This window comes from Pseudopodoces humilis, chromosome 17, assembly GCF_049639895.1.
Source record: "Pseudopodoces humilis isolate 2021_Gansu_Grassland_sample_001 chromosome 17, ASM4963989v1, whole genome shotgun sequence".
Classification (NCBI taxonomy): domain Eukaryota; kingdom Metazoa; phylum Chordata; class Aves; order Passeriformes; family Paridae; genus Pseudopodoces; species Pseudopodoces humilis.
In genome coordinates this window covers 5,265,435-5,288,365 of record NC_142216.1, presented here as the reverse complement: position 1 = coordinate 5,288,365, position 22,931 = coordinate 5,265,435, and the positions used below count along the sequence as shown (strand labels likewise).

Below are 22,931 nucleotides of genomic sequence, written 5' to 3'. Positions count from 1 at the left end.
GGGGTCTTGATGCCGCTCAGTCTGATTCTGGTGACACTCAGAGGTAATACAAATGCCGTTTGTTCTCTTGATCTAGAAAACGTTACTGTGGTTCCTTCAGAATGTGACACTCACAATGTGCTGCCGGGCACAGCCTGCCCTCACCTGTGCTCCTGGGGAAGCACATTTGCTTCCTGCTGGACACCCCCTGAAGTGGCTGCGAGCAGGTCTGCAACCTGCTGCTCTGCCAGGAGCCTCTCTCCACTCCCAACTCGCTCCCCAAAGCAGCCTTGGTTGCTGATGGGGCCCAGGAGAGGCACCCCTGCCCCACGAGGAGGATGTTGGAGAAGCACCGCTGGTGCTCCCCAGTGTCACTCGTTTGGTCTCTGGCAGGCTCTGCAGAGATCCCATGGTGACCGTGGCAGCCGGGGTGCAACCGGGAGAAATGGGGGCTCGGCTGGGGCTCGCGAACCTCGAGTGTCCTTGACACAGAAGGCAGAGTTAAAGCAGGGTTGGGAAGCTGGACGGGGTGGAAATGTGCTACGTGTCCTTCCCGCTGGCCAGAGGGGACTGTGGGAGCCTGAGGTGGGGTCTGGCAGGTGGGACACGGGCGCTGCTCCGCTCTGCCCAGCCCGGGTGTGGGGGCACAGCTCGGGGGCGGTGGGATGGGGGACAGCGGAGCCTGTCCCAGGCACACTGCTGAGCACGTTTTTCCAGCTGAGCAGCGGCGTGTGCCGAGCTCCTGCAGAGTGACTCTGCAGTCTGCAGGGCACGGCTGCGCCGGAGGAGCCACGGCTGGGCTCGGGGGGCTCTTCTCGCTTCTCCTTTCCCAGTAGTCATTTGACTTCTTTGACTCGCTTGCAGTATGAATGCGTGGAGAGAGCAGAGGGTTCTCAGGGCTGGATAAGGTAGCTTTTAAGGAGTCTCAGAAAAAAAAAAAAAAATTAGAGAAGAGGTGAATTTTTTCCTGGCTAAATATGTGGGGAAACAAGAATGAAATTGGAAAACCCACAAAAATGAGGAAAGGGTAGGGTTTTGTTGGTGGGAAAGTAAGAGAAAAGGTGTGTAGGGAAATTGGTGTTTTACCTGCCTGGTGACTCAGAGGTGGGTATGCTGCTAAGTATACTGAGCACTGTCTTTAAAGCAGATTATTTGTGGTACATATTCAACCTCCACACTAAATCACACAGCCTTTTTTGCTTTGTTTTTCTTAAAGATTCTGCTTTTGAAAGCTCCTGGTCAGTGATGTAAATGAGTGATTATTTTACAAAGTCTTAACTACCAAACTGTCTGGTTAGCATATCTGTAGATAATGAGGCTAATGACAGAATAAAATAGTGAGAACTCACAGTTAATAAGCAACGCTCAGATGTTTGGTAAGCCAGCGTTCACTTAAACTACAGGAAATTAATTTCTTCAGATTCTCCAAGGTCACATCTTCCTTTTTTTTAATGTATGTTGCAAAAGAAGCACTGAATTTTTTCCTGCAAGAGCCTTAGGACTCTGCAATTTTTGTACCTTTGCTCTAACTGGAACGGTTACACTTCCAAGTAGTCAAAAAGTCTGTCAGCTCTCCTGACCTTACAGAACGAGCCTACTGAAAGTAAAGATAACCACAATAACAAAAAGCAATACTCTTGGCCTCATTCAGCACAAAAAGAGACACCTAAAGGAGTGATGGAAGCACTTTATCCTTTATTGTTATGTCCAGGTGGGCTCATGTTGGCAGGTCAGCTGCAAAGCTGTGCGAAAGGGAAAAACAGAATGAAGAATTAAGTGTAAGGAGTGACACCAGTACGTGTGATGGTGAGAAATGATGTGTCTGTAGCAGCAGATACTGAAATGTGGAGAAACACATCCCAAAAATGTGGTTGGGAGGTTTTTACTGTGACTGAAACAGAAGGGATGGGATATTTGTACACGAGGTTCCACCCAGCAAGACACAGGAGCGAATCACGGAGGTGTATCCACCATGTGCTCAGATGACAAAGCATGAGACTTCACTGTCTGTAATCATATTGAATTTCACTTCCCAACTCCCAGCTCAACCTTGAGAGCTCGGGGGAATACTGACTATGATCTCATGCATCTTCTGAGTGCTCAGAAATCCTCTGCCACTGCAGAAGGTCTTGCACTGAGCTGTACAAAAAGGGGACTTTTCTTTCGGCTTCCCAGTCTCAGGTGAGCTCTCCAAGCTCACTGTTGCTGGGGTTTTTGGAGTTTTTTGGGTATTTTTTTTTAAACTGTGGAATGATGAATGTGACATTTGCATGCTCTGCAGATTATTTGGAGGAGACATGGCAGATTACAGTGAGATAACCCTCTTAGCTTCAGTTGGAGGTGAAATCCGAGTTGATCTAATTGTCAGCAGAGAGTGGAACCAAGCAAGGGTGGTGTTTGGAGGGTGATTGGAATGTCTGTGTTTGATTAAAACCAAGCAGATAGCCTGGGCCAGAGGGAGGGAGCACCTCAGACTGTGAGTCTGATGATTTGTAATTCAGTTAAGAGATTTAATTATGTTGTCTTCGCTGTGCTGCCTTGTGTATCCTACAGCCCCCTGCTCGGCCCTCTGCCTGCAGCCCAAAGGTGGAGAGAGCCTTGCAGTTTTCAGTTTCTGGGGTTTTCATAGGGATTTATGGCATCCTTTACTGATGTTATGGGGTTTTACCATGATACTGGTGCATTTGAGGAGGTGGGGTGGGATCCTCTTTCATGGAGACACTGAATTTCTGGGTACATTTATGGATTCTCCTTTGTAGGGAGAGAGATCTTTCCTGCCTGCTGGTGCTAAGCTGTCCTTGGGCAAAGCTTCTTTGGAGTTTGGGTCTGCCCTTGATGTGCAAGCAGAAGAGTGTATTGCAGCTCTGAGTGTGACAACCCTGTCAGAGGGAAACACCATCCTGTTATCAGTTTCCACAGTGTGGGATCCAGCTGGTTTCCAGGCTGCACCAGAATGGCTCCTGTATTTCAACAAGAGTCTTTTGAGACGTGTGTTTTGCTTGATTGTGCCAGAAATCTTAGTGTCAGTTCAATATCCAGTGGCTTAAAGAACAGTTTGGGGAGGAGGGTGACTGTGATCATGTAGAGTTGTTCTCCTGGAAGGCCTAAGGCCTCCAGTTGTATCACTCCAGGCTTACTGGTGATTAAAGGATGTGAGGCAGAGAGCTGGCAGCTGCTCCATGGGAAGAGTAATCGAGCACCTTTAAGTTGCCTTGGACTTTCTCTGGAGCCCCTTGTTGAGTTCATGATTGGGAATGTTGGGACTCATGCTCTACAGCAGCAGCTCTTCACTGCTTCTCCACTTTGGAGATGAGGGGAAAGGGTTAATGGGAGTTAAACCCCGTGTTTGTTCTCTCCAGTGCAAGCACTGATAAGTGGATGGGAGAAACAGCAGCCTGTGACCTTCCAGTTATTCCTTGTGTGCCTGTGCATATGTGAGTGTTGCATTTGCAGGACTGTCTGTTTGGAGAGCTCTCACTCTTCTGGTCAGGTTCTCCTGAACCCCATTGGCATCTCTGGTGCTTGGAGAAGAGACCTGGGCCCTCTTCCATGTGGATCTTTGAAAGGTGTTTTTGCCAGGCACGGTGCCAGTCCTGTTGGTGACTTTGTCCAGCCAGTGGCACGGCCCTGCTGGGTCTGCACTGCTCCCCTTCAGTCTGGAGGAGACTGAACATCAGCACGGAGGTACTCATTTAGACTGTGGTGTGGAGTTAGTCAGGGAGTTATCTCAGATAATGCTCTGATCTTGGAATAGATGATTTTTTTTCTAGGATTTATCCTGTTAAACTCTGTGATGCTGGAGGTCTTCATTACTTTTCAAGTATATGACGATAACAGGGGCACCGCAGCTGAACTTCACCAAACACACAGCTGTTTATACACTGAAAACCTATTTCAAGCATTTGTTTCTGGGTGGTGTGTGGGAAATTAATGTCAGAGCTCACACTGGCTGCAGCTCTTGAGCCAGTGATGATGATGGGAGTGTCTGAGAATAAATCTAACCTTTCTTCTGGACAGGGAACAGAAAACCCCTTTAGCCGGTACTGGTGGTCGGGATACCCTCGCAAAGGAACTGATTTGGGATAAACTCTTCTGTAGCTTTTTTTTGTTTATTGCCTTAGTGGTGTCTTGGGACCCAGCCAGCATCATCTTAGGACTGATCCATCTGTTTTATGCTTCAGCTTCTCTTTGAGGGGGTAAATATCCTATAGTAAGCCGAGAAGCATGGGAGGTGTTTGCTTGGACTGGCAGCTGGAGAGGGCTGGGATGATCTGGGTGACTGAGAGCTGGACCCTCCCCAGTCCTGCTCAGCAGGTAACAAAGGAGGGGAACAGGAAGCAAACAAGATCTCGGGAGGGATATAATTGGCCGTGCTAATCTTTGGTTTAGGGTTTCTTGCTTTGCTGCTTTTCCCTAACAGACCTCAGCCCCTTCTCCACTGAGTGTTGGTTTGAAGGGGCCTGTAACTCAAGAGAACAAGGGAACCTGTGCAGGCGCTGCCTTGGCCTCCAAGGGGGAGCCAGGTGACAAGATTTAAACTGAAATGTTGTATGGGGCCAAAGAAGAGATTCAAGCAGCTCTGGTCTCTTTGCAGTTCAGGCTGGACTATGTAATTTGGACCTTTTCACTGCCTGGATCGTCCCTGCCGGGCAGCAGGTCAGATTACGAGGAGAGATACCAATCGATCCTGCCATCCGCCAACACTTCCCTCCCCGGTCCCTCTCCTGGACAGCCAGTGCAGCCCTGCAGCTTTCGAGCCATTGTGATTGAGGTCTGGTCACGTCCCTGTGTGACCTTGGAGAGGTCATTTTTTTTTCTGATGTCCCAGTCTTTTGTCTGCAAAACGTGGAGGATGATTTGGTTACAACTTCACGGGTCAAAAGCCAGAACAAATCAGCTGGTGTCTTCCTGTGGCAGTGTGGATGAGCCCCATGTCCCACTGGGAGCAGCCGAGGAGCTGGCTGCCATCCCTGTGCTTGTACCTGTGCGTGCACAGCCCTCTCCCAGCCCACTGGTCAGTGTGCTTCACCACTCAGTGTGCTGTGGTGGCTGGCAGGTGCCATAAAGCACTCTGAGGTGGGTTTTCCCCATTTGGAGAGCAGAAGGGTAATGGGAGGTGGGGGGCCAGCAGGGAGCTGGTTCCTGCTGGCACTCGGCCTGTGGCCACGGCTCCTCGGCAGTTATGGCTGCAGGTTGCTGTAATAACGAGTCAGCGTTTCTCTTGCGTCAGGGACAATGAGCTGCTGCTCTTCAGCCGCTGCCTCGCAGGCCCTGTCAGGAGGAAGCACTGTCCGTACTGGAAAAGGGGGTGGTGGAGGACCCTTCCCAGCTGTAGCTCCTGAGCTGGGAGAAGACAGGCTTATTGTGCCGGTGTTTGGATTCAGCGCTGTGAGCGTGGCTGGTGGAGGAGCATGGTTGGTGCATGTTTCCTCAGGGGGCAGCGGAGGGGAGATGGGGGCTCATAAATGGGGTGACTCTTTTGGACCTGTCCCAGATACCTGAATAGCAGTAGTAGGCAAATAGCCCCTGGGGAAGGGGGTATGTGTGTGGATGCATCAGCTTTTCTCTTTAAATGCCCCATTTTAGCATACGGTCTTCTTTGTGTAAAAATATCATCAGGAAAAATTGAAATTGAGTTCCACCCCCAGCACCACCTAAAATAAGGACGACTGCCCTCAATTTGGTAATATCTCCTGGGCTCTGTGTGCAGCAACTCTGGGTGTTGGTGCTGAGAGCAATCCCTCCTGTACCATGTCTGCACCCTCATGTGATGGTTCTGAAAGGGATGCTCCATCCCATCATCCTGCCAGCTGCCATGTACACCCCTGACCTCCTCCCCCTCACTCTCCTCCACCCTGCTTTGCTAATGAAAGAGTCACAGAATGTGTTTTTCTGTTGAGATGTTGCAGAATATATGAATTCTGTACAGGGCTGAGGAGAATGGTCAGTGGCTTGGGAAATACCTGGCTCTGCATAGTCTGGTGCTGCGGTGAAGAGATCACTGGTTCCCGTGGTGACTACAGTCCCTTTGTTCAGACACCAGGACTTTCTCATTTTCGGTGCGTGCTGAGAAACAAAAGTGTCGGCGTGCAAGAAAGAGAAGGAAACGTGAGACCATAGAGTCCAAATTTCATGGGTCTGCATTTGCATTTCGATACTGTTATTTCTTGCTCCTTCCCACTGGGCTGCCTGGAGGCATGGCTGGGCATGGCTGGGAGGGTGTTGTGTGGGCAGGAGCAGGACTGCCTGGGTCCCATGTAGGGATTGCCTGCTGCTGAGCAGGTGGCAGATGGGATGATGGAGAGCTGCTGTGAAGCATTGTCCTGCAGCATCTGGCCAGTGTTGGGATACCTGGCATCAGGGTGCCTTGGGAGGTAGGTGTGTGTGGTGGAAGGAATTGGTGGGGCTGGTTTGCTGGATTCACCTTTTTATGTTGGGACCTTGAGCAAAAAAACCATCTCTGTGCCTCAGTCTTTTGTGTTTGAGTTTTAGCTTTGGGGGGGCTTGAAAGGGAGCTGACTTGGATGGGCAGCTTCAGTCCTGCAGTGTATGAGATGGACTCCTTGGAGAGCAGCCCAGGGTTTTACCTGCTGGCCATACGTTTCTGTCTGCTTCCTTACCATGGCTTTCTTGGGAAAAGAAAGCACTACCTGATTTAGACTTCTCTTGGGCACCTGAGGTGCTGCCCTTAATTGGCAGGCTAATTTTTAATTTAAGTCACTTGTGCTTGCAGGCAGAAAAGGTGTCCCAAAGGGTCGCTGTGCCTGCCGGTCCCTGACCAGCCCTGCTTCAGATGTGTCCTCCCAGCAGCCCCATTTTTCAAAGCAAGTCCCACAGACTGATTTCTCTGTGCTCGTTCACAGCTCTGGGGAAAGCTGCCTGCAAGCCCAGTGTTCTCAGTCTGCTCTGGTGAGCTTGGAGTCAAGTCTGCGTTAGTCAGAGGTGTGATGAGTTGGACAAGGTCAGCCTCTCCCAGAAAAGGGGACTGAGCACTGGATGTGTTTTTCTTAGACAGGAGTTGCCCTGGCAAACTTCTTGAGGTGAATGTGAGCTGTATCTGCCCTTGGCCATTACATGTGGTCCTTGCTTCCTACAGCCACTGAGTAGAGTCACTGCTTTTCTAGTAAATGTAGTGGCAGAGCTGCTCTAGAGTTGTGGCTGAGCTCAGGAGGAGCCAGGAGAGCCTTGCTGCACATCTAGAGCAGGACAGGGCAGTGGGGAATACAGCAGTGAGCTGAGACGAGACCTTGAGGGAGGGAGTGGGAGTTTGGAGTTGGGGTGGTGACACGTCTGATAGGAGATGTTGCTGAGGGGTCACCTGCAGCTGCTGCCTGATTTGGTGGCATTTGTGGTGTCTAGAGCCTGGATGTGTAGTGAATGGCTGGTTCTGCTGTGGTGTGTGTTTGATGAAGAGTTGGTGGGACAGCCTGAGAGGAATGCAGACTGGAGAGCTGCATCCCTCAGGGTACAGCAAGGGGAACATTTGCCAAAGCCTGGCTTTGTTAAATTCCTGTCTGGCACAAAGGAAGTTATTTTATCAACCACTGTGGTGGTGGTATTTATTTTTGTTTTTGGTAACATCTGGTACAGCTGATCCAGCTGGGAGGATACCAGTGTTACACCTTGTTCCTTTGCAGGGAATCCCTGTTAGGGAAATAAATTATATCTTGTTTGAGATCTTAAAGGTCTTTTCAAACCTTAACGATTTTATGATTCTGTGAAGATGTTTCAGCTTGCTGATATAGAACTCCTAACCCCTAAACTCCTCAGTGACTACAGATGTTTAAATGCATTTGGGATTGGTGCAGGATTCCAATAGAACATGCAGCTTGCAAAGGATCCAAACTGGTGCTTGGAAACTGTTCTGGATGTGCTGGGCTGTCCTTGATACCATGCCTTCAAATGCCCACAGACCATAACTGTAATAATGGTCGAGTGAGTCCTGATTTAACTTCTGGGTATTTTTGCTCCCCTTTGCTCTTCCCATTTGTCTGTGGGATGAAAGCATCCCTGCCTGAGAATGCTTTCAACATGGTGCAAGAGAAAGGAAGAGAAATAGAAGTAATTTTGGCAGAGGGGTATTTTTGCATGAGCCGAGCCCAGGCCAGAGAGCATTGCCCTGCCTGAGGGGTAGTCCTTGCTGCAACTCTTGCAACTTTCCAGCTGAATGTGTGTTTTGGGTAGCTGATAAGCAAGAGCCAGGGGCCTGTCCCAGGAGGACCTTGCCTTGCTGGCAGCCTTCCTTCCCTCTCCTCTTCCAGGATCCTTGAAGAAAATATAATGTATTACTCTCTGAAAAGTGCTGTTTTCATATCTTCTGGAGGGAGCCTTTATCAACAGGGGTTTTCCACACACACTGTTCTGTGTGCTCCTTAAATGAAAAGTCTGGTCCTTCCAGCTACTTAACATCTTCCATATGGCCCTCCAAGAGAAGGGCCTGTTCCTGTAACTGGAAACAGCCTGGGGGGCTGGGGACGTTGAATAATCTGCTTTGGGGTCTGAACCCCCCAGAATCCATCTGTCCTGTGCAGTGGCCTGTGCCTGCTGACAGAGACTCCTGAGCTGGGAAAGGGAAATTATTCTCCTGGTGTGATGGGTGATGTGCCAAGGCCCTGGGTGCCCATTTGATGATGGGTGTGTGTGTCTGGTGTAGGTGCTGTGTTAAAGCCAGGCACAGCTGCTGATGTTGCTTGTGCCTGCAAAACCAAGGACAATCAGAAGAATGCTCGCTTGGCTTTTGCCTTGGCTTCCACCTGTGCTGCCTGTTAGATGTTCTCTGTACATTTCCATCTGATCTTGCTGTTCAGGGGGAGTGTGGGGTGCCACCAAGTAGCTCATTGTGTGGCTCTTTGTACATCTCAACAGCGTTTTTTAGTGTGCACTGCTGTCTGCTAGAAGCCAACACAGAAGGTTATTTATGAGAGCAGCGCATTCTGGTAAACATAGACTCCTTCAAAATCTTTTGCACAGCAAGTGGTTGAATTGAGGTGGGTTCCAAGCTGGATTGATGTTTAACTTGAGATACTAAGAAAATACTTCCTCTGTTTAGCTAAAGCAAACAAATTGAGAGAGGAGACCTTTTAAATAATGATTTGCACTCCAGCTGCAACCAATACTGATTTTTTTTTACTTTTTTTTTTCTTTTACAGATATATTTCCAACTGACGGCCAGTCTGGTATGTATTAAATAAAAATGGAGTTCTTCAAACCTCCTTCTCCCTTGCCTTCCCTGAACTTCTCTTCCTTTAGAGTCAGCACTAACCACACTTAGAGGACTCATACCTGCAATGCAGTCTGGAATATGCAATGGACATTAATGTAAAAAAATCCAAAACCAAACCACAAACAAAACCCTAAAAAAAACCCCACCCAAAAACCAAACATCTACTATTTGGTTGTTCCTGTATAGCAGTGACATCTTTTATGCTTTCATGTAGTGATGACTAAACAGCTGGAAGGTTCTTTCCTCCCATTCATTGTAGCATATTTGGACATTTGGATGTCCGGGGTGAAAGAGTTTGGGAACTTGTAGGTCTTGGTCATCACACATAATTGAAAACACTGACATTCAAGATGCAAATGTAACTGAGATTGTTGTTGTTTATGTGTTACCTGTATACAGATGGATGTGTCTATGAACCTGAGGATATATATTTGAATTTGCAATACTTTGGGAAGACACAGACCTCTCCTGTGGCTTGTAGTCTGTATGTTGCTGTTGAGTATTGCTGTTAAGGACTACTCACTGTGTTGCAATCAGTGCAAAGAAAAAACTTCCTGGCCCCAGTGGCATGTGCAGCCTTGCTGGGAGAGGGAGGTTGCTCTGGATGGAGGTTTCAAATCAGGAAAGGAATGTAGTTTTCAGAAGCAGATATTGATTATATCAATTCCTGCCTTTCCCAAATTGCCAGAAGCTCCTCATCCAGGCTGATGTTGTGGAAGTGCCAAGACTGAAGGAAAGGTTTGTGTTTTAACCAGTGATAATAAGATCAGTCAGTGAGAGCCTGTTATCTCCGAGAGCCATGTGGGGATGTGCCACAGCAAAGGCACTGGGAATGGAAGTCAGTGCCTGACTTGGTCTTGTGTTACCCCAGGCATGTCACAGTGTCCACCTCTGATGTCCACCTTTGGCTTTGCATGGGGTCCCATTTCACCAGTTCATGGATAGCGTGAGGGTAAATCGCTGTTGGCGGTGGAGGCATTGGAGGTATGGAAGTCAGCTCTGGTGTCTTAAAGCTGATTTCAGTAAGAATAACTCACTGGTGTAGAGTGGTCTGGTGTAACATTGGAGGCACTATAATTCAGCTTGCTGAACTGAACAGAGGTGTGGAAGTTGTGCATGTATTTCCAGAGCTCTAGCCAGCTAGCAATGCTGTGATGTTCAACTAGATGCACTGGATTAAGATTTTGATTCCACATTTGTAAGTCTCTCATTATTTTCTTGCTTTCTTGATGTGTCAGAGTGAAATATCAGGATTTTGAAGAGCAAAGGTATACGCCCATCTGTTGAATTTGTGGGAGGCTTTTCTCCACCTTGCTGAAGATTTGTGTTCTTTGGGTATTGGGTTTTGTCTGCCTGTGCTGTGAACTCAGAGATGTCCTTTGCTTGGCACTGCTCCATCCTCTGTTCTCCAGCTGGTTGGGGACCTTGCACAGCTGCCTCCAGGGTGGAGCATGAGTGCGTGTCTGCAGCAGATGATAGCGCTTCAGAAAGTGTTTGTTACATGTCAGCGGTATTGCAGAAAACATTACCTACAGAGCTTTGAGCTTTTTTCACAATTCTGTATGTTTCTTAGGAGATAAGTTAAAGCTTAAACAGGATTCCTCTAAATGGTGGCCGCACAGGACACTGTGCAGTCTTTCTCATACCTTTTTCTAGAAAAGCTGGTGCCGTGCTTTTTCTTCCCATGCATTAAGCTTATCTGGAAGCCCTGGTATCTCAAAACACAGTGAAGTGTGAAGGCAGCAGGCACAGGCAGACTGGCATTGCTCCTGTCACTAGAACTGTAGTGCACTCCTGAGACTGTTGGGTTTGACTCCCTCATCTCCTTTTCATTGCTGAGGTATTGAATGAGTTGATATACTCTGGTCATCAGAGCATCCCATGTGGCAGGGATCTATTTTTTAAGCTTAATCTTGGGAAGTCAGGTGGGTCTATATGGCTGGTTTTCCTGCTGAGTGAGAAGTCTGTTGGTCTTCTCCCAAGGAAATGGTTAGCAGAGTGGTAGAAGATGCCGAGTTGCTGTTTCAGGGTTGGGAATTGCATAGGTGGGGTGCCTGAGCCAAAATTCAGCCATTTTGTAGGCACAGTAGCTGTAGCTTGCCCCAGAGCATGTTCCTGCTTGTTAGCATAAGGATGCTGGCAGCAGCCTGGATCCTCAGCCTGGATCATCCCCATGTCACGTGCCAGTGCTATGGAGGTGGAGGCACACCAGTGTCCCAGTTACCTAATAGTGTTTGCAAATAAAGCAGTTGTTGGAGAGAGGCCTCACTTTCCTTCTGTCTGGCACAGCAGTGCCTCAGTCCTCTCCCACGTCCCACAGCCAGGATTTGGCAGCTGTAGGGTGCTTTGCAGAAGAAGCCATTTCAAACCATTGGGTGGAAAGCTGAGAGACTTCAACACCCTTGAGAGACACAGGGTTGGGCTTGGTGGGCTGAGGGACACACTCACATTCCCACTTCTGCTGCTGAAGAGGACTGGGGGGGCACATTTGCAGCCATATGTCTGTGGACAACTTCACTGTGAACACCAAACTCTTCTGTCAGACAGCTGATGCTGTTCAGCTCCCAGGACTTGATACTATGTGAAATTTGCTGCCTGCTCTGGCAGGGAATACTTCTGTCACTTCAAGTTGATCTCCTGCTAGGTTAGTGTGCTGTGCCTGTGCCCTCCTGGCCTCCTACATGCTGCAGCCAGCCCTCCTCCTCTCTGTGGTGGAGGATCCCAGCCTTTTTAGTCTCACCTCTTGAGGAGCTGCCTCTGGGTGGTTTAATTGCTTTTCTTTGAGCAGCTGTAACAGCCCTGTGCCCTTGTTGAAGCTGACTGCAGGGTACAGTTGTGGATGCGCTGGTGTTCAACAGGGCAGCAATTGATGCTCTGTCTTGGTTTCACCACTCCTGATGACTTTTTTTCATCTGCTGCACCCTGACCTGATCATTTTGTACAATGTCAGCAGTGTCTGAGATATCTTTCTTGAGTTTATAAATGCCTCTTTGAATTAAACGCTGTGAAGTTTTCCATAAAGAGATGAGGGTGGTGCTACCACTGTAAGGGAGTGGGTTTTAATCCTTTAGAAATAAAATGAGGGGAGATGGATCTTTAAATTAGAAAACTGCTATGTTGCACTATTTTGTAATTGGGTATTCCTGAGTCCTTTGAGAAGACTTAGTCTGATTAGGGTGTTGTACTCTTTTATGCTCTATATTGACATGAGAGGCAGCCACCTGTAGCACTGGAATTAGATTTATTAGAGAGAGTGGTTCATGCAGCAGGATTTATGTGATTGTGAACCCAGGAAGGAAGTTGTTATATCAGAGGTATTTAGAAAAACCTGGAATGTCACTGCATCTTGCTTAAATTTGGGGCGATAAGTGAGGATGGTGTATCTTCTGCTGGAAAAGCATGCCCTGAAATCAGCTCAGCTGAGGTGCAGTAATACTGAAGTAGCACAAAAAGAAGCACTTCTGCTTGCTCTCAAAGATCACAGGGATGTTTGAGTGCCTTGTCATGGCTTTAATGCTCTGGATTCACCAACAGGAGGAAGCCCCCATACCTGTGCTCAGTTTAATCCAGGTAGTTATGATTTCTTCAGCGTATTTGTGGAGACACCCTGCTTAGTGGGAGACCTAGGTATGACCTCCCTGAATTCCTGAGAAAGTTTGCTGCTCCTGCTCCTACCACCAAAGCACTGTTACTTTCCTCTGCCCCAGGAGATGGATTTCTTCATGGTGCTGGCTTTGTCTTCCCTGACCTCACAAGCTGAGCTGTTGCTCAGTCTCTTCTTGTTCTGTGCAGTCAGGGAGGCGGATTTGCAGCTATGCAGGCTGAGGGCAAGGTTAAGTGGTCACTTAGCAAGTGGCCACTGCTCAGGGGACACTCTGGTCCTGCAGGGGTGCCTCTGCAAAAGTAGCCAGGAAGGTACAGGAATGGCAGCAGGAGGAACTCTGAATGATGTTATTTGAATTATGTCACAGTCTCCTTTCTGGAAACCCATTCTATTCTTTGAGATGACAGGTTTTCCAGAGGCATATTTTGTGCAGAGTTTGCACTTTTGCCTTGTACGACCCTTCTCCCCCTCCACTGGCACAGTGGGAGCTGCACAGTCTCCTCCTAGACAGTGTGAACGCTTGGAGCTGGAGGGTCTCTCTGCAGGCGCTTGGCTCTCGATTCCTGTCTTTTCGTTGTTAAATATTTACAGTGAGACGTACCAGATGCTTCCCAGGAAGGGTTTTGTCAGCTTCCAAGTCCCCAGATGCAGCTGCAGAAGAGGCTGACGGCCATTAAATGGGATCGTGTCAGCACGGGTTCGGCAGGGATGCAGTGACCTCCTCTCACTCGTGCCAGGAGCGCCGCTGGCTGCGCTGTCTCGTCAGCCACAGCAGGATCCAGGCAGAGAGCACCCTTCTGCTAATGTCAAGAGATTAATGACGCCTGGTCCTCAGGCTTTTTGTTTTTCTTCTGCTTTGAAGCTCTTTCACTGCAAAGGGAGCAGGTGATGCTCTTGGGTTTTGTTGTTCCTTTTTTCCAGGGCCATCTCTCCGCAGCTCCCACTTGGTTCTCAGCACAGCGGTGTCTGTCTTGGTCACCAGCTGTCCTGAGGAGAGGGGTAGACTGATCCAGGGGGGCAAACTCCTGTCACCAACTCTAGGCATCACCAGCCCTGGGCATGGAGAATAAGCAGCTGGAGCGTGGCTGCTGAATGTTGGTCACGCTGGTCAGGTTCCCAGTGTGCCTCCTGCTTTCAAGATAAGGTCCAGGACCTTGGGCTAGGCCCCTGTGTGTTGCTCTTGGTGCTTATCAGCTTTTGCTGCTGACAAGGTGACCTGCTGCAGAGCACTGAGGATGGGGAGGGAGGGTCCCCCCAGCCCAGGCTGTGTGCTGCTGTGGCCCCTCCACCCGGGATAAGCCTGGATGTGCACACAGGGCTTGCTCCATGCCTGGTGTCCCTGGTTTAAGTATTACAAGTTCCCGGGTGCCATGGAGGTAGGATCCTGGGAGGAGGCAGGTCGGCTCCTCCGAGGGGGGGCCAGGGAGGAGCAGGCTCGCTAGGTCATCGTTTTTCCAACTAAATATAGTTGCCCGTGCTTTCATAAGGTCGGGATTTTTGCATCACGTGATGGTTTTATCCCTCCCAGCCGGCAGCAGTCAGAGTAGGGGATCGAGTGTCTGAATGGGTAATAATTAACTAGCTTTTCATTAGAGGCCAGCAGAACGGTGCAGCAGAGGAAACTGCTCCTGGTCCCTCCTGGAGTGAGGACACCCCCTTTTAATTTGCAAATCACTTGTCCCCAAAGGTGAGTGGGTTGGGTTGATTTTTTTACCGTTTTATATGGAGTTGTGAGTCTTGCCTGGTGTCTGCCCTTGCTGTCCTGTAGTTCCTGTTCATGTCAATCCTCCCTCTCCCCCACTACTGATTTCAGTTTTTAGGTCATGAACTATCAGCTGGTCTCTGAGCTGGCTTGGAGGAGGGCCTGACCCTCCATCTCCTGCACAGTTTGGCTCACTTGCATACCCTGGGCCCCTGCAGCCTTGCCTCAGGTGCCCTCCTGTCCCAGTGCTGAGGTGTCCTTGCTGTACCTCGTGCCTGGAGTGGCAGCTGGATCAACTCGTGCCTTTTCTCAGGGTCCCAGATTGACGCGGCGTTTTCCCTGGAGCTCCTCCGGCTTTTCCAGCCCCTCTCCCTGAACTATTTAACCTGGCAGGGTGTTTGCAGGTGTCCTTGAAGCCTTTTCTGCCTTCCATGCCGGCAGAGGAATTGCTGGTGACACGCTCTGCCAGCAAGAGATGTGTCTGCACCAGATGTACTGGGTCAGGTACTGGTGCTGGATAGCCTCTCCTGCAGAGGTGGTGGGTGCTCAGAGAGAGCAGGGTGGCTCAGCAGCTGTGGGGGCCTGAGCCAGCCCAGCTTCCTCATTTTGACAGTTTCTGAAGTCTGGTCAGCTGGGTGACCTTGGCTGTGTCCCCTGTGCGATGCTGCTTGGTTTCTGGGAGCCATTGCCTTCCCCTGGAGACAGTCCTTGGTTTAAGGATTCTTTTTTTTAAATTTTTTTTTTTTGGTAGAAAACTGGGCGGGAGGTGGTTCATGTGCCCTCTCATTCTGTATGTGCCTGGCGTCTGAGGAATCCTGTGGATGGCTGTGAGCATGGATTGTGTGTCAGGAGTTTCCTAGAAATCCTCTTCAGGGAAGGGGTTTGCTTGAAAAGGCAGTGGAAAGATGTCACTCGCCCTTAAGAGGCAGTTCATTTGCTGCCTTTAGTAGTAGCTGTCTGTGCCAGGAAGAATCCAGGGTGCCCTCACAGACACTGTTGATGTTAGAAATGCCTGTTGGCGTTTCCTAACTCGCTCCTCCTGGAGTGTAGCTTGGTCACAAGTTGAAGCGTTTCTGTCTTGGACTGAGAGGCTGCAGTGAAGATGATCATGCATTTTTGGTAAGTCCATACCGTTCCTGCCCCTCATTAGCTCTGGAAATGAATGTCAGACCCTGCAGATAATGCATATGTGTAGAGCTTGTAGCACTTTGTGTGTTTAAAGGAGCAGTGCTGTTCCTCAGCCCCCTGAGGAGGGCTGTGGTCTGACTGAAGCCCCTGCTCGCTGTTAGGATCTGTGCTGCCCATTTGTGCTGTCAGCAGAGATGGGCTCTGCACGTGTCTTGAGCTGCTCCTCCTGTCCCAGGGCTTTCAAGAGTATCATCCAAGGGATGTGAGGGCTTGGAGAGCTGGGATTGTAACTCAGCCTGTGACAGTGCCTGTACCCCAGCCTCTCTCCCTGCACTTTTCCAGGGCAAACTCCTGAGCTCCTGGAGCTGCCTAGGACACCCAGGTGGGAGTGTTCTCATGCTCTCTGTGGAGCTGTCAGATGCCCTTTCTGAAGTTATTTTTAGCGAGTGATCTTTGCAGCAGTTGCAGAGCTTACATTGCAGTGAGGTGTAGGCAGCTCCTTGCTTCCTTTGCTGTTACAGTAGGGCTTGTACGGTGGAGCTTCTGCTGAGGAGCTGTGGAAAATTGCTTGGGAGGCTTTGAGCCTTGGTACCTGCAGCTTATCTCCTGCTCCAGCTGAGCAGGCTTCCCATGTGCTTTACAAGCCTGAATCCTTCTCAGCCATTCACCTTAAGGATCCAGTCTTCTGCTTGGTCCTGACCTTGGCCATTCTCCTGCAGTTTTTCTTGCATGTACAGGAGACTTCTGGTATTGCTGAGTTGTTGCAGATATTCCTCTTGCCTTTGTAACAGAGGCCACACCACACGCTGCCCGCTGGGAGCTGTGAGACCATGTGCTGCAGGTGATGGGGCTGACTGTGGTTCTCTGCAGTCCCCAGGAGCAGGTGGGAGCCCCTGTTGTGGAGACACCAACCCATTTGTGCTGGAAGATGTCCTTGTGATAACATCTCATTTAAAGCTGTTGGAGAACTCCATCCAGTGCTCCCTTGTTTCCCCCTCCGTGCACTCGCGCTCCTCTGACTGCAACTGCGATTTGGTGGGAGGTAGAGCTGTAAAACATTGCAAACCTAGAGGAGATGCAGTCTGTGGGCTAAGCCTGTCCTGAACCTTTCTGCCTTTGTGTGCCTTGTGATGCCTTCAGCAAAATGTGAGCATGCCAAGCAGTCAGTGCTATAAATCCCAGGCTTTTCCGCTCATGTGTGGAGCTGCAACGACAAGTGTTTCCCATCTCAGCCCTGGCACATGGCTGAGGCCGTGCTGGGAGCAGCTCCTTGGGAGGCAGGGCAGAGCTGGTTCTGCTGATTGGTGTCTGGGGGTATCTGCACCTCTGCACATAGGGGTGCTTGCCAGATGGCTCCTGGGGAGGCTGAGGCCCCCTCCGATCTCCCAGTGCTTCCCAGCCCCTTTACAGCAAGGGTGTGTTGCCCACCACAGACTTCTGCTGATGTAAAAATGGGTGCAGCATCCACAAAAGGGGCATAAAGTGTTTGCCCATCCTTCAGGGCTTCTCTGCCTGTAACTTCAGGGGCTCCTCTTTGGGATGGACTCAAAAAGAAAAGAGCTTTGTCACTGTCTGTGAGCGGCAGGCTGCTGTTGGCTTGCAGGTCACATCTGGCCTGCAGGAGTGGTCGTGTGGATGTCTCTGTGTGCTGCTGGTGGACATGAAGCTCACCAGCTGTGTCCTCTGATGGCTTGGGCTGGCTCAGACTCCAAGTCCTGCGCTGAGTGCATGGACAGTGATGAGTGCCACAGGAGTCTCCGAATCCATGTCATGCTCCTGCCGCTGTGCAGATCAGACCACCTGGAGCAAGGAGAGGGACAGGGTTGGTGTCCTGAGTTTCCCATGTTGGGAAGGTGGGGATGCACCTTTGGAGCTGTTCTCTGTTGGCTCCCTAGGTCTTCTTTCAGGCCAGGAAGAGGATTCTTGCAGCCACAGAGGGTCCTGGCAGGCCTGGCTGTGGCTGGTTGCCTATTGGGTCTGTCTTATTGGAATGTCTTTGCGGGTTGGTGCTGTTTCACCACATCTTTCCTGTGTGTCAGTACCCCAGAAGGGACTCTCCTGCCCTCAGGAAATGACTCTGAAGGAGCTATCTGTCTCCTGGGAAAACAGCTAATCCCACGCAGAAACATTTTTAAACATTTTTCCCAACTCACCCTTGCCCAAGCTGCACTGGCTCTTTCTCACCTAAAAACTTAGATGCCAGAGCAGGTGTGTTAGTTATGATTTACAGTCTTCACATATGCCAAGAGTGTTCTGTGGAGTGTAGGAAGGAGGGAGGATTGTTTGGAAACAGAAGAGTGAAGTGGATCCTGGTGGACTGCTGGGCATGTGGCTGTCTGTCCCACACTGCACCCTCAAGCTCTTGCCAGGGCTCTGGGGAAACTCAGGATATTGGTTTGGCTCTTGCAGCCCCATCAGGACCTGCAGCACAGAGCATGCGCCCCTGCCTCAGCCTCTTCAGCACAAAGTCCGGGCTCTTGGCTTGGAATCACCTTTATCAGCAGTTTTTCATAGGTGCCAGGCTGTGGAGCAGGGAGCAGGATGGCTTCTTTCTGTCGACCTGGCTGCTGGGTAAGGAGGGGATGCTGTGTCAGGGACAGTGTGCCAGAGCTGAGGACTCTGCATTCCTGCTGGGAGCCTGAGCTGCCCTCTGAGGCTGCCCAGCTGCTGCTGGGGTTCTGGGAGCCCTTGTCTGCATTGCATGAGTGGTACACCTGGAGCAGGCATTATAGCATTCTTGCTATAGGTACAGGTATTTCTCCAGTAATGCCAGGTCTCTGCCCAGCACGGCAGATTTATTCCCTCTCTTCATTTACCTTCTCTAAATTCCGTTATAAATTCAATTGGATGCAAGGAAAGGCAGGAAACAGTTGCTGGGTGTTTGGTTTCATTTTCCTAGATAAGGTAGTAGATATGTCTCCTTGGCTGAGCTCAATGGTCTTATGTCATGTGGATCTTAGCTGTGGATCTGCCATCAGTCTGGCTGTCTGGTCCTTGTGCAAGGGCTCTTCTTCCAGAGAAGTGTTTGCTCACCTGGATGCCCCTGTGAGCCTCCCAGCCCAGGGCTCTGTGCCCCAGCCAAGTGTGGGCTGCAGGAAAGCACAAGGGGTCTGCACAGCCTTGCCCTTGGTGTTTGTCAGGTGCATTGGGGAGTGAGTGTCCAAAGCCAGCAAGTGCTCTGGCTGTGGCATGGCCATGGGCAGGGTTTGGCTGTGATGGCAGCATTGAGGCTGCTGTGGGTGCTCTCACCTGAGCCTCATCCCCTTGGTTGCTAAGGAATAATCTCCTCGTGGCTGGGCAACCCCATGGCTGGGCAAATGATCAGGTTCTGGCTGCAGGCAGCAGATCAAAACTCGAGACCTGCTTTTCTGTTCTTGGCTGTGCCAGCATCTGCTCTGTGGCCGCAGGCAAAGCTGCTCCTTGCTTCCCTGCCCGCTGTCCCCGTGCCAGCCTCACACCACTAAAGCCCTGGCTCCTGCTGCAGCTGTTTTGTCTGTCCCCTCACACAGAGAGGCCCTGTTTCCAAGGAGGTGGTCAGGCACTGCTAGTGCAACTGAAATTACTTGCTGCCACCAAACAGATGCAAAAGGAGGGTTGTGAGACATCTGTCAGCAGCTTCTAAAGGCTCGGCTGTGCACCAAGGCAGTATCCAGTGTCCCTCGCTGCTTGTGCTGAGCTCCTGCATGGGATGAGCAGCGCTCTCTTGCTCTCCACTTCCCAGGCTGATGCACTGAGGTTTTCCTGCAGGGAGTCTTTTCAGCTGAGGACCACAGAATGTGTTTCTGGTGCCCTTGGTTATGTTGCTGTGCCCTGGAAGATGCCAGGTGTGCATGACCTCTGCTTGCTGTGGTCTTGGCTCAGCAGATGCTGTGTCTGGCCATGTGTCCACCAGCACAGTCAGACCCTCTCGGTCTCCTGCTTTGGTCTCCACCGTGAATTGCTGGATCTCAGCTCCATCCATGCTCCACATGCCCGCAGCACCGAGCAGCCTCCCTCCCTCCCTCCCGGGCTGCAGCCCTTTGCTTTGTGTTTTGTCTTCCGCAGTGCTCTGCAAATGCTAATTAGTCTTCTCAGCACCTCAGCGAGATAAGGGATCCCTGTTCATATCTTGCAGATAAGGAAAGCAGCAGAACTTGTTTTAAACAATCTCCTCCCTCCCCCGCAAAGACCATGGAGTGATGGAGTCTGCGGCACCTGCCCCTGCAGCCTCTGCCCCTGCAGCCTCTGCCCCTTCATCCCCTTTCATTGCTGTTTGTGAGGCCCCTCTCTTTGCCTGGTTCCCAAAGAAAAGCACAAGAACTTCCATGGCTTTGAGGGCTCCTGAGGTGAAGCAGCTGGAGGAAAGGGCCAGCTGCCATTGCTGTGAGCGCTGGGGCTGTGCTGCGGTGGGAGCAGGCGCCTGGATGCGATCCTGGCAGGGAGAGAGGGAGCCCTGCTGTCCCCCAGCCCCAGAGATCGGAGCCTCGGTGGGCTGTGCCAGTCCCGTCAGTGCTGCTGGAGCAGGCAGGGGTCCTCTGTATCTATGGAAAACTGTGCTGGATGTGGGTTTGTGCTGTAGCTCCTGGTGCCTTTTGCCTATATTTAGTTGGTGACATCTGTGGGTGTTAAGTGGAAGATTTTGGGGGCTGTTTTGAAAGTGCTGGCTCTTCCTACACTAGCAGGGAAGTTTAAAAGCCTTCTGGCAAGCTTTGTGTCGTGGAGCCAGGATTCTCAATGAAGTGCACATGGAATAAATGAGGGACACGTGGGACAAATGAGGGACATGTGGGACTGCTGCTGCTCATGAAGGGAGGCACTGCAGGTGGGTTGGGAAGGTCCTGGGGGAAAGGGGGAGGATCCAGGGACCCAGCTGAGAGCTTGGATTCTTCTGGGGCTGAAATCCCCATGCAGGAGCCGTAGAGAACAGAAATGGGGAAGGAGAGTGCACGTGGCTCTGTCCTGCCATGTCTGACTCTGCCTTATTGACACTTCAAAGCCTCCAACTCTGAGCAAGGCCAGGATGAATCACTGGTTTCGAGCCTCAGAAGGGGACCGGTTTTGATCATCTAGGCAAAGTTGTCCAGCCTTTTGAAGGAGATCAAAGGCAGCTTTGAGCAGAGCTGAGTAGGCTACTCACGGTGTTTCCTGGGGCATCCCCAGATAGCCTGTGCCGATCTCCCACCTTCACCCTACCCCAGTCAGGGCTGCTTTTCTTCTAAGCAAAGCCAGTGAGTCAGCAGAAATCCTTGCTGCAGGAGCCTGGCACAGGCTGCCCTTTGGGGCAGGGCCCAGGTGGAGCACCAGTGTCCTGGAGGAGAACCTCATCCGTGGTCCTTGTGGGGCTGTTTGTGTTAGGCAGAGTTGTGCTGCTCTGCTGCTTGGACTCTGCATGCCCTGTGTAAGCCTGATCAGAGACTTTGCAGCCAGACCTGTGGGACAAAGCAAGCTGAATTCGTTTCTGCTTGTAAGGAGGTGGTGTGCAAGCTGGAGCCAAAATGGGCCATGGTGAGGTTGAGATCTTGACTTGCTGTGAAGTCTGTGGTGGTGTGAACCCCAACAGTCTCACTTTAATGTGTTAAAACACCCCAGAGGTGCTTGAGTGCCTAAATACTTTCAGCTGAAGCAGGATTTAGGCACTTAATGTATCTGGCTCATTCTCTCTCTACGTTTCCTCTCTTGAACTTGCTGTCCTGCTGGGATGCCTGACTTCAAACCAGAATTCAGCAGCCACAGACTTTTGCATCCCTCTGTCAGAGCCCTGCTCTGCTCCCTGGGGAGCACTGGCCTCAGGTGCTGTGATGGGTCTTGGCTTTTCAAGGCCATGTTTGTTTTGCTGTTTTGTGGGTGCTTTGCAGCATGAGCTGAGCTCCTTTCCCCCCCTCCTCCTCCCTGCCTGGCAAGAGGGGAGGGCAGAGGTAAGGCAGGGAGTGCCTTCCTGCAGCAGGATAGGGTTAAAAGTCCATCTCTGGGCCACCTGGATTGGACAGCAGTTTTCTGATCTAATGGGGCAGTTCTGAGACTCAAGTCAGGAGCTGGCTGTGTTTTCTGTTTACCTTTTCCTCTCAGCCCTCCTTTGCTGAAGGGGGAGCTGCTTTGTTTCCTACCCACTTCTCTCCAGAGCCAGCACTCCCACCCACAGCCTTCAGCTGTGTTCTAACACTTTTGTTGTCCTTCTCTTGCAGAACTTACAACTCCAGCAAAAGTGGTGAGGGCTGCCAACCCGAGACAGAGGAAAGGAAGCAAGGTAAGGCTGTGCCTGCTCTCCTCTCTCTGGCCCCCAGTTTCCAGTGCTGCATGAGCCTCTCGAGGGTCTGGAGAGCAGAGCTTTCCCTTCACAAGTTTGGTTGTAGGAGAGGCTGATGTGCTGGCTTTGTTCTCCATCTCCTCCTCAGCATTTTAGGGATCTTGCATGCTGCTCTGACTGGTTTTCTGCTGAGCTAAGTCAGGAGAGACCTTCTCACCTCCCCTCTTAACAGGGAGGCTCTTGGAAGAGTCCTGGATGTGGAAAACCTCTCACTCCACTGTGAGGACACCCCAAACGTGTGGGCTCAGCCCATGCCCAGCTCTGCAGTGCAGGCAGGGTGATGACAGTGATGTGTCTGCAGCTCTGTCCTTCCCTGTGCTGTCTGTTCCTCCCTGGCACACAGAGAGCCAGGGGGATTGATGTCAGACCAAGCAACTCCTCTGGAGGAAGCAGGGCAGTTTGTTCCAGGGAGTCAGTGGTGATGGTGGAGGGACAGCTTCTTCTGGGGCACAGCTGGGGACAGGAGCTGTTGGTGGAGATGTATCTGCAACTTGATAGGACTTGGCTTCTCTGTTCCATTTTGGAGGGAGGAGGGCCCTGGGTTAGGAAGGTGCTCCTCTCTGTGAAATAGGCATGGTTCTGCACTGGAATTAGTGTTCCCAGGAAATTTGCCTCCTGGGCAGAGGAGCATGGGACCTGCATGTAAAGATGTGATCTCCTTAGGGATAAAAAATTAATTGGACTCCAAATTAATTCAGAAATAAAAATCCCACAAGGACAAGGAGCAGTTTCTGTGCCCAGGTAAACTCAGTGCCCAGCCATGATTCATTTGGTACCTGGGCAGCTTTTGGCTTCTTTCCAGTGTCCTGCAGGTCCTATGAAACCTGAAAGAGATAGAAATGATGGTAGTGAGCAGGTCATTTGTTCAGCAGAGAAGTAGTTGATGTTTCCCCATGTGCCCATGCAGTGACTGGAATGAGGGAGTTCCCTTCACCTGCTTGAATTTTCTCACCTACTCTGAGAACATCCCCTTGCTTGCTTGGCAGCATGTGGTGGTTGTAGCTGGGCACTT

General features: G+C 50.7%; 1 protein-coding gene across 2 annotated transcripts in view; it reads left to right on the top strand.

Annotated features, from left to right (window-relative positions):
* Positions 1-22,931, top strand: part of LARP1 (La ribonucleoprotein 1, translational regulator) — a 45,404-nt gene that overhangs the window by 6,724 nt on the left and 15,749 nt on the right. For both annotated transcript variants that reach the window (XM_014252991.2, XM_088063427.1), the window contains exons 2-3: positions 9,129-9,155; positions 21,798-21,859. In XM_014252991.2, the coding sequence (XP_014108466.2) occupies positions 9,129-9,155; positions 21,798-21,859 (89 nt within the window). The remainder of the gene's footprint in view (positions 1-9,128; positions 9,156-21,797; positions 21,860-22,931) is intronic.